General features: G+C 69.9%; 1 protein-coding gene across 1 annotated transcript; it reads right to left on the bottom strand.

Annotated features, from left to right (window-relative positions):
- Positions 1-54: 54 nt before the first annotated feature.
- CAMKV (CaM kinase like vesicle associated) lies at positions 55-6,171 on the bottom strand. The gene is made up of 11 exons (XM_067003307.1): positions 6,038-6,171; positions 3,394-3,502; positions 2,225-2,356; positions 2,062-2,136; positions 1,841-1,979; positions 1,640-1,760; positions 1,029-1,104; positions 815-951; positions 663-741; positions 495-582; positions 55-409 (listed from the first exon to the last, which is right to left on the bottom strand). The coding sequence occupies exons 2-11, from the start codon at positions 3,486-3,488 to the stop codon at positions 182-184; spliced, it is 1,170 nt and encodes a 389-aa protein (XP_066859408.1). The 5' UTR covers positions 3,489-3,502; positions 6,038-6,171; the 3' UTR covers positions 55-181.
- Between the last annotated feature and the right edge of the window lie 4,771 nt (positions 6,172-10,942).

Genomic DNA, 10,942 nt, shown 5'->3' with positions numbered 1-10,942 from the left:
CGGGGGGGGGGGGGGGGGGGGGACGGCGGCGGGGGACAGACTGAGAGAGCGGCGGGGGGGGCGGGGGGGGGTCGGGCTCCATGCAGGGCGCTGCCCCGCTCTCCGTGGGGCACGTAGAAAAGTGGGGCGCAGGCGGGGGGGGCGCGGGGGCCATGCCGGGGCTATGTACAGGGGGGGCCGCTCAGCCGCTCGGCTCCTGCGGGGCCTCGGCGGCGGCGTCGCTGTCCCCGTTACACGTGGCGGGGGCCGGGCTGGTAGCGGCGGGCGGCGTGGGGGGGGCCGGGGGGGCCGCGGCGTCCGTGGCGGCGGCGGCGGTGGAAGCGGCGGCGGTGGAAGCGGCGGCGGCGGCGGGCTCCGTCTGCTCCGGCGCCCGCAGGCGCTTCATGAGCGTGGTCACCCTCACGGCTTTCTGCGGGGGGAGAGGGCGTCAGGACCCCCCCCCCCCCCCCCCAAACACCAAGGGGAGAATGAGGCTCGGGACGCCCCCCACCCACCTTCCACTTGGCCCTGGCAAAGTTCTTCTCGATCTGGGCGCAGACGCCGTCCTTGATGTTCTTATCGGAGGCAGCGTTGCCGGAGATCCTGCGGGGAGGCGCGGGGGGGTGAGAGGCCCCCACCGCCCCCATGTCCCCCCCCCCCCCCAGTCCCCTGCGGCCCCTCACCACTCGTGGGAGATGGCCTCCTCTGCCGTGATCCGCTGGTCCTGCTCTACCTCCATCAGCCGCGTCACCAGCTCCTTGGCTGGGGACAGGGGGGTGTCAGTGCCAGGGGACCCCGTGCTCCCCCCGCGCCCCCCCCCGGCCCCGGGGCTCACCCGCCTGCGAGATGTCGTCCCAGTAGGGCGGGTCGAACTCGTAGTCCCCGGCCAGGATTTTGCGGAAGAGGTTCTTGTCGTGGTTCTCGTAGTCGTCCTCGTCCGCCTCCTCGTAGAACGGGGGGTTCCCCGAGAGGCTGCGCGGGGAGGTGTGGGAGCGCTCAGCACCCCCCCGCCCCGCGCCCCCCGGCCCCGGCCCCATCCCCGCACTCACAGGATGTACATGATGACGCCGATAGCCCAGCAGTCCACCGGCCGCCCGTACCGCTGCCGCCCCACCACCTCCGGAGCTGCGGGGCACAGGAGGGTGGCGGGGGGACAGGTCCTGTCCCGGGGTGCCCAGCAACTGCATACCCCCGGGGGGGAACCACCAGCCCCGGGCACCCATCTGCCTCCCTGTGCTCGGCGGCCCGGGGCCGGATCCGCTCCTCTGGCTGCTTGCGGAGCCCCGGGAGCAGTGGGAGGGTGCTGCTGGGGGCACCCAGGATGGGTCCTTGGGGTGATGGGGAGCAGGAGGGACCCGCCAGAAGCACCCGGGATGGGTCCTCAGGGTGATGGGGAGCAGGAGGGACACACTGGGGGCACCCAGGATGGGTCCTTGGGGTGATGGGCAGCGGGAATAACCCACCAGGAGCACCCAGGGCAGCTGGGAGTGGCGGGGAGCCATGGGGAGCACCCATCAGCAGCAGGAGGGACCTGCTGGGAGCACCCAGGATGGGTCTCCAGAGCAATGGGGACCACCAGGTGCCCCCGGGATGGTCGAGAAGGACCCACCGGGAGGGCAGAGACCTCCGGGGACACCCACGCATCCCCCTGCGCCCTCACCCAGGTACTCGGGGGTGCCGCAGGGCTCCTTGATGAGGCCGTTCTCCAGCTTGGCCAGGTGGAAGTCGCTGATGACGATCTTGGAGTTCTTCAGGCGGTTGTAGTACACCAGGTTCTCCAGCTGCCGGCGCGAGGGACGTCAGCACCCACGGGTGCGCCTGCGCCCACCGGGGACCCCTCCGCCACGCGGCCGGCACCCACCTTGAGGTTCCTGTGCACGATCTTGAGCGAGTGCAGGTAGGCGACGGCCTCCAGCACCTGCCGGATGACGTTGCTGGTGTCCTTCTCCGAGTAGTAGCCCTGGTCCAGGATCCAGTCGAAGACCTCCCGGCCCGTGGCCCTGCCGGCGCCGAGAGCAGGCTGCCGGCAGCCCCATGGCACGGCCGCAGCCCTCCCCCCCGCCGCCCCTCTGCCCCGCTCACAGCTCCAGGAAGATGAAGTACTCCTTGCGGGTGATGTAGACGTCCACCAGCTGCAGGATGTTGGGGTGCTTCACCCTGCGGCGCCCAAGGGACGGCGGCGTGGGTGGGTGCCCCCCGCCGGCCGCGGGGTCCGACCCGGCAGCTGCCCAGCCCCAGCACTCACATTTTGAGGATGATGATCTCATTCTTGGCCGCCTTCCGCACCTTGCGCCCGTCCCGCTTCAGAAACTTCTTGCAGGTGTACAGCTTGCCCGACGTCTTCTCCTTCGCCCGGAAGATTTCGCAGAACTCCTCCCTGCAAGGCAGCGGGGGGTGGGGGGGGATCCATCTCAAATCACCAAATCAATAGGAAAGGGGGGGGAAATAGGTAAGAAGAAAGCCCCTTCCCCGCCACAGGGGCTCCTTGAGCACCGTGTGGGACTAATCCTGTCCCTGCACAGCACTCGCGGGCAGATGGATGCTGCAAACCCCTCAGTACCGAGGCTGAACAGCAGCAGCCTGCCTCAGAATTAATTCAAGTGCCACGTTTGGGAAGGAAGAAGGTGAGAAGCGCCAGCTGCCTGAGGCCAGTGAAACGGTCCTAGTCTGCTATTAATGGTGTTTGAGCCCTTTGGCACAGGCAGGGGCCGCGGGGACTCTCAGCCCTCGGCTTTCCAACCCCCCCAGCCCTGCCTGGCTGTGCCAAAACCCTCGAGGGGTGTAGGGGAGCCAGGACCCAAATGGAGGGGCTGCTTTTAGAACAGAGCCAGGCTCGGGCAGCACCCAAAAGGGTTCCCGCGGCCACCCAGCACCGCCCCTCCAGGCATCCCCAGCTCTCAGATGCCCAGCCCCGTGGCCAAGCATCCTCAGCACCTCGGAGCCCAGTGAAAAAATCCCTGCTGGGTGCTTTGGGGTCCCATCGGTCTCTGTCGGCAGCTGGATCCCACGGCTTCTCCTTCTGCACCACAAGAAAACTCGCGCCGCAAGTGACATCCGCGTCCCCTCTCCTGCACCGCCGGCGGAGCAGCAACGCCCTGCTCTCGGGAGGTGCCGCGGGGAGCCCCAGCCTTGCAGAACTGCTGCAATCCCAGCAGATATTTGGCAGGGGGGGAGGGAAGGGTTATCAGAGGTGCTGGGCTGCAGCGAGCAGCCGCGGAGGTGAACCTCGCCGCCGTCAGCAGCTCTGTCCTCAGAGCGGGCAGCGAGGAACTCGGGGCGCCCGCTGGGAACGGGGACTTGTCACAGGGAAAGCGCCCTGACTGCCTCCAGCCCCAAGCCACTGCGCTCCCTGTCCCTTGGCGTGGGATTCGGGTCCCCAGGGGCGCCCCCGGGGCCCGGGAGGGACAGACTCACGTTTTGATGACCTGGCCCAGGTCATATCTGTCGGTCACCTCGGACGGCTGGTTATAATCTTTCTTGTCCCCCAGCGTCACGCAGCCAAACGGCATTGCAGGGCCCAGTGCTGGAAGGGCACAAAAGCCAGTGAGCGCCCCGGGCCCGGCCCCGGCCCCGCTGCCTGCCCCAGCCCCACCCGAGCTGTGCTAATTAATGCGAAACCCGGCAAGGCGCGGCGCCGTGCACCCATCCCTGCGGCACCCAGCCGCCCTGCCTGGGCTGTGCTGCCAGCCCGCCCCCCCCGGCCCCCATCTGCGGGCTCGTTAATGAATTTATTCCGTAGCCAGAGCCGGGAGCAGCCTGCTGGGGAAGCGAGCGGAGGCGACCAGAGCGGCTCCCGTTTCTCAGCCTGGTTCTGCCCCACGGTGATGCTTCTTCAGCCTGGGCATCGCCGGCTGCGTGCTGCCAAACGTGCAGCCCTTTAGCAGCCATGTGCCCTTGGTTTTCCTGCTGGGACCCCTCCAAACCCAGACCCTGCTCGGGACGAAGGGATTTTTCCCCTTTCCCACCCCGTTACGGGGAGGAAGTTCCAACCGCTGTGATTTTCTGACGGCTCACAAGACCCCAAGGGCTCCCTGCGTCCTGCTCAGCCCCAGCGGGACACGGCGCGGTGCCGGAAGCACCCATCGCCCGAACCTCCCCGAACACCATGCCGTGCCGTGCCGGCCTTGCCGTGCCGTGCCGGCAGCGCCCGCCGCCCCGGTGGGCCAGGATGGCTGAGCGGGATGCGGGCGCCGGCACGGCGGGTACCCAAGCGCTGCGCCTGTTGCTATGGCAATGGGAGCTGGAGATGCAGAAAGCGGCACATCCTGTGGAGGGGGCAGGGACGGGCAGCACCCGGCGGCACCCGACCCACCCGCGGGTGCTCGGCCCTGTCCCCGGGTCCGGCCTGCGGCACCCGGGGTGCTCACCGGGGCGCTCCGTGGGGTGAGCGACCCCAAAAGCGGGCAGGATGCAGGCGCAGCGAGGCAGGGGCGCGGGCACGCTCCTCCCTGCGCTCGCTGCCTCCATCCCACCGCGCGTGGATGAGCACCCGCAGGGTGGGTGCTCACCGCAGGGTGGGTGCTCACCGCTCGCACAGCGCCTGGGCGCCATCCCACCGGGAAAGCCCTCGCTGGGCGAGAGCAGCTGTCCCCGTCCCGCTCGGGGCGTTCCTGGAGGAGCAGAGCGCCCAGAGGTGCGAGAGCACTTGTGGTGCCCGTGCTATAACCCCCGGCTGAAGCGTCCCAGCCCTCGCTCGGCTCATCCCAGCAGGAATTGTGCTCCGTGTCCCCGTGCCAAACGACGCTGCCCCTGCCGTGCCCGGGTGAGGGGGACGAGGGCTGTCCCCGCAGCCGGCGGCGTGGCCGCGGGTTGGCAGCAGCAGGGCTGGCTGGCTGGGAGGGCTGCCAGGCTGCGTGGTGCCAGGACTGGCCGCGAAGGGGACCCAGGTGGGATGGTGTATCGGGGTCGTGTCGCTGCCTCCGCGAGTGCTCGGCTCATCTGCACTCATAAAGCGAGTTCCCGCTGCTTTGGCGAGGACCCATCCTGCCGAGGCTCAGCACCGCCACCGTCCCCTGCCCCGGGGCTGGCTCGGGGAGGCTCAGCACGCCCGAGTGCACCGTGCCCCACAGGGGAGCGCACGGCGAGGGGCACCCAGGCAAGGCCTGGGTGCAGGAGGGGAGGCTGGGTGCTGCGCTGGCACCTGCACGCAGCTGCCCCCCCCCCACTGCGAAGCATCTAATTTCGGAGCAGAAGCAACAGCGGGTGTAAGACAATAGCGGGGAAGTGGGTGGCCGGGTGCGGATGGCACGGAGGGATGACGCAGCCGCGCAGCCCTCACCAGCGTCTCCCCCAGCCCCCCAAAGCCCGGCTCTGCTCCACGGCGGGGGGACCACGGGCTGCCGCTTGGCCCGCTCCATCTCCGGCCCCGCTTCCACCTGCAGCTGCCCCGGTGGCGTTATGGGGGGGTCCCTGCTGCGCCCCACGTCCCACGGGAGGGATGTGCCGGAGCAGAGCGCAGAACGGGGCCGGGCCGGGGGGGGGGGGACCTCCGTGTCCCCGGTGCAGCAAAGCGGAGGGCAGCGGGAGCCCGGGGTGCAGCGCGCAGGGGCAGCGCGTCGGGCCGGGACGCGGCCGGTGCCGGGGGGGGGTCCCGAGCCCACCGCCCCGGGCCGGCCCCCGGTGCCCCCCAGCGCCGGGAGCGCCTCCCCGGGGGCGAGCGGGGAGCGCTGCCGCAGTGGGGAGCGGGGCTGCGGGGAGGGCAGGGAAGGAGGAGGGAGGGAACCGCGGGGGGGCCGGGGCGCTCGGCGCACGGAGGAGCGGGCGGGGGGTCCCGCGGGGGCGGCCGGGCCGGGGGGCGAGCGGCGGGGCGCGGCGCCCGGCGGGGCTCGGGGGCAGCCGTCGGGGCGCACCCGCAGCCGGGCACGGCGCGGCCGGGGGGGGGGGGGCGCGGAGGGGACGAAGCCGGGCCGAGGGGGGGGGGGGCGGCAGCCCCCGGCCAACAAGTGGCCGACCCCAGCGGCCCCCCCCCCGGCGCGCGGCTGGGCACGGCACGGCTCGGCACGGCTCGGCACGGCCCCCGCCCCCCCGGGGGCTGTCCCGCCGCGGCCGCCGCGCTCACCTTGTCGCCTCTCCGACCGCAAAGAGGGGGCCGCGGCCCGGGGCCGCCGCCGCTCGGGGGGGGGGCGCCGTGCGGAGCCGGGCCGGTGCCGTGCCGAGCCGAGCCGAGCCGAGCCGAGCCGAGCCGTCGGTCCGTCGCGGCGCGGCCCCGCGCGCCCGGCGCGGCAAGTTGGGGGGGGCGGGACCGCGGGGGGGCCCTCCCCTCCCCCCCCCTCCGGCTGCCGCCCCGCCCCCTCCCGTGACGTCACCCCAAACTTTGCGCCCCGCCCCTCTCGGGCGCGGGAGCCGGCACCCACGGGGGACGGGGCGCACGTGGACCCCGCGCGGGGCCCCCCCGGGGCGTGGGGACCCCCGCGAGGGGCAGGTCAGCGGGGGGGGGGCGGCGGGATGGGGGGGTTGTGGGGTGGGGGGGGGGGAGTGGGATGGGATGGGATGGGGTGGGGTGGGGTGGGTTGGGATGGGATGGGGTGGGATAGGACGGGATGAATGGATGGGATGGGATGGGTTGGGGATGGGGTTGGGGATGGGATGGGATGAATGGATGGGATGGTGTGGGTTGGGGTGTGATGGATGGGATGGGATGGGATGGGATGGGATGGGGTGGGATGGGGTGGGATGGGGTGGGATAGGACGGGATGGGATGGGATGGGGTGGGATAGGACGGGATGAATGGATGGGATGGGATGGGATGGGGTGGGATGGGATGGGATGGGATGGGATGGGATGGGATGGGATGGGATGGGATGGGGTGGGATGGGATGGGGTGGGATAGGACGGGATGAATGGATGGGATGGGGTGGGGTGGGGTGGGGTGGGGTGGGGTGGGATGAATGGATGGGATGGGGTGGGTTGGGGTGTGATGGATGGGATGGGATGGGATGGGATGGGATGGGATGGGATGGGATGGGATGGGATGGGATGGGATGGGATGGGATGGGATGGGATGGGATGGGATGGGGTGGGATAGGACGGGATGAATGGATGGGATGGGGTAGGGTGGGGTGGGGTGGGGTGGGATGAATGGATGGGATGGGGTGGGTTGGGGTGTGATGGATGGGATGGGATGGGATGGGATGGGATGGGATGGGATGAAGGGATGGGATGAAGGGATCGGATGGGATGGGATGGGATGAAGGGGATGGGATGAAGGGGATGGGATGGGATGGGATGGGATGGGATGGGATGGGATGAAGGGATGGGATGGGATGGGATGGGATGGGATGGGATGGGATGAAGGGATGGGATGAAGGGATCGGATGGGATGGGATGGGATGAAGGGGATGGGATGAAGGGGATGGGATGGGATGGGATGGGATGAAGGGATGGGATGGGATGGGATGGGATGAAGGGATGGGATGAAGGGATGGGATGGGATGAAGGGATGGGATGGGACAGAAGTACAATCTTGTGGGAGCTGGGCAATTTCCCTCGAGCTCCATCCCTCCAGCTGTGGGGCCAGAGCTGTGGGGCTCACTGCCCCACTTTCTTCCTCAAAGTGGCAAGAAAAGGGTGACAGCCTCCTAACACCGTGGGGCCCCCCAACCCCCTTACTTGGTGCCCGCAGCCTGGGCAGGGGGTGCAGGGAGGGCCCCCAGCTGCTCCTGACACTCATCCACTTGTGTCCCCTGCCGAAACTGAGCGCCCCTGGGTCCCCCACTCCCATCCTGTGCGGCACTGAGCCCCAGGCCCTGGCCCCAACGCCACGCGCACCAGGTAATTAACGGCGCGTGAGCCCTAGGGAATTAGCAGGGCACCGTAGTTTGAGCTTCTAATCAAGAGTTTAATCACAGAGCCTGGAAGCAGCGCGTCACTCCGTTATTAATCTCTGCCCCCCCCGGGAACCTTGAGTGTAACTCACAATTAATCAGCGGGTGCCCGCCGCCGCTTCGGGTCTGCCCTGCGGCTGCTGGCTGGACGAGGGGCGACCCGGTGGGACGGCGTGCTGCCGCCGCATCGCCCGCCCGCCCGCCACGTGGCTCCCTCCTGGCACGAGTGTGGTGCCTGCCGCAAAGCAGCCCCGGGCCCCGTGGGGCCCCGCAGCCCTGGCTCTTGCCTGGGGTCCGAGCCCACCCAGCGCCCTGCTTTGGGGCGATCGGCTCTGTCTGTGCCTGCCGTGTCTCGACCCACCCCCCCCACGCACCCACTGCACCGTGCACCCACTGCCCTGCGCACCCAGCACCCCCCACACCCAGCACCCCCCACACCCAGCACCCCCCACCCACCGCCCCCCACGCCCCCCATCTTTCCCAGCACCCCTCGGTGAGCCCCCAGCCGGCCGTGGGGTGACGCCCGCCCTACGGGGACATCCCCAGCCGCGCAGCCGCCCCCCTCTGCCCCACACGTATGTCTGGGGGGCTGCAGTGCCAGCCCGGGGGGCGCGGTGGGGGGGCGCAACGTGCCCGTGACTCAAGCGCCACATGGCACCGCATCCCTGCGTGCTCACCATCGCCATGGCAACCGCCAGGCAATCAGCGGTAATTGCGCCGCGCGTCGGCCTGGCAACGGGGCCAAATAAACCCCATCCCCTCCAAATAAACCCCATCCCCTCCTTTCGGGAGGTCCGGAGAAAAAGCACGGGGGGGTTGCCCCCCACACCCCCCCGGACCCTTTCTGGGGTCAGCAGCAGGACCGGCACACGGCAGCGGGGCCGCTGGTGTCCCGCGGTGGCCACGGTTCCCGCGAGGCATCGAGGGCGCTTCGGTGGTCCCGGGGCTCTCACAGCCCCTGGGCCCAGGGGGCAGGCACTAAGTGCAAGGAGCTGGGGGGGGGCGGAAATCCAACGAAACAGGGCTCTTCGGTGGGAAAAACTCTCCGTAGGTGTGCACCGGGGAGAACAGGGGCTGCTGGGCGCACTTTGCGAAGCTCCAGACCGGGCATGGAGACCAGGAAAAGGATCCCCCTAAGGACAGATGCTGTCTGCGGTGCGGGAAGAGGAGAAAAAGATGTGTAACAAAATGCTCCCCGGGGGCCAGCAGAGCTCCCCAGGAGCCCCGAGGGCAAGCCGAGCTCCCTGGGCACAGCGGGTGCCACGCGGGTGCCGCCGTGCTGGGCCGTGGGTGCCGGGGTGCCGGGCACGGGCGGCGCGCCCCAGCAGCGGTGCTGCTCGCAGGCTTCGTTAGCAAAAACTCGCTCACTGCTAAAAATGGCCCCGCGCCGCCGCTCCAGACGGGAGGCCGCTCGATCACGCCTGCTCCCGAGCGTTCGAGCAGGAGCTAAAAACAGCTCGCCGCCACCGGTGGCTCCTGCCTGGTGGCTCCTGCCGTTCTTTGCGGGGCTCTTTGATGCCGGAGAACCGGCTCCCAGCTTTTCATGCTGATTTGGCACAATTTTGCCCATCCCGACTGGGGTCCGTCCCCCCCACCTCGATCCCCTGTGGGGTTTGCAGCTGGGGGCGGCTGCGTGCCACGCTCTGCCCGTCCCTGAGCCACTGCTCCCCCTTTGCCACCCAGTGCTGGGAATGCCACCAGCACGAGGTGCCCACGGGGCCGCAGCCACCTAGTGCCACCCCAGCGTGTCCCCAGGCGCTGCCGCCTTCCCCGGGGAGCAGCAGGGCTGTGCCCCGCTCGCCTGCGTGCCCGCAGCCCCACGCCCGGCCACTCATCTATTATAGATGGCTCCGATTTTAATAATTAATCCCTGCTAACGACAGCACTTTCCCCAAATAAAACATTTAAACTGCTGCGTGCGCAGGGCGTGCTGCCGGAGCGGGCCGCCCGGGTGCTGTGCTGCAGCCTGACGGGGCGGCACCTCGGGATGCTATTTGCTGGGTGCTGTTTGCCTGGTGCCCACCCTTGGGTGCTCCCCTGAGATGCCCCCAGGCCCCTCAGCTGGGTGCTGGGCGCTGTGTGAGCTGGGGGATGCCACCCAGCCAGGTCCCTTCGCTGTGTCCCCTGTGCCACGCCGGTGCTTGCAGCGGCACGGCTGTGGCACTCACTGGGGGGTGTTTGCTCCTCGTCTCCAGCCGTGTAATTAGGGCAGGATAAATGTGCGTTAGCCTGAAATCTGTCATCTCCACCAGCAAATTTGGGGGGGGGAGCAGCCAGCTGCATCCACCCCTCCCTGCAGCCTTCCCTCCGTGCCTCCATCCCTCCATCCATCCGTCCACCCACGCCTCCGTCCCCGCATCCCCGCTGCGGCCGTGCCCCCCGATCCCCCTCCCTCCGTCCCTGCCGCCCCGCATCCCCGCATCCCCGCTCGCCTCCCGGTTCGGGTTCAGCCCTTCCCGTTGCCACAGCAACTCGGCGGCTCACCCAAAACCGCGGCGCTGGGGCCACGGGGACCCCCGCACCCAGGCGGCACAGCCCCGCCGCGGGGAAACTGAGGCAGCGCTGCCGGGAGCTGAGGCTAAAAATACCCTGCCGCGAGCGGCCGGTGCAGGTGCGAGGTGCTGCCGGGGACGGACAGCTCTACTGATGGGAGCTGACGTGGCCCCGGGCTGCGGCGCTGCTTAACGAGCAGCCGAGCAGGGGTTATTTCAAGCCAGCGCAGGCTGTGGGCGCGTTTTGGTGGCTCCTGCTTTGCCAGGCGTCACCGATGTCCCCTCCTGGGCCCTGTCCCCTCGGGTCCCGCAGAGGATCGGGATCGCCCCGCTGCAGTGCCCGCTGGTTGTCCCCCCAGCTCCGGTCCCACGCAGGGTGGGCGGCAGTGCCCGGCGGCTGGTGGCGCTGGGGGGTGACACGGTGCCCGCTGCCACGGTGCCACCAGCAGCGCGTCCCCGTGCCCAAAGGCAGGCCCTGGGGGCACCCCTGCTGCACCCCCTGGCGCAGGAGCTGCTGGCAGAGCTGCCAGGGCTGCGCTTTGCCACAGAAGGCAGGGGGAAGGTTTGTGTCCGGCGTCACCCGGTGTCACCTCCCTCCTGGGTGGCCCCTGGGGACACGGGGTGGCCCTGGCACCGGCCCGCAGGTGC

Source organism: Anser cygnoides, chromosome 10 (genome assembly GCF_040182565.1).
Source record: "Anser cygnoides isolate HZ-2024a breed goose chromosome 10, Taihu_goose_T2T_genome, whole genome shotgun sequence".
Lineage (NCBI taxonomy): Eukaryota > Metazoa > Chordata > Aves > Anseriformes > Anatidae > Anser > Anser cygnoides.
This window is presented reverse-complemented; position numbering and strand designations above follow the sequence as displayed.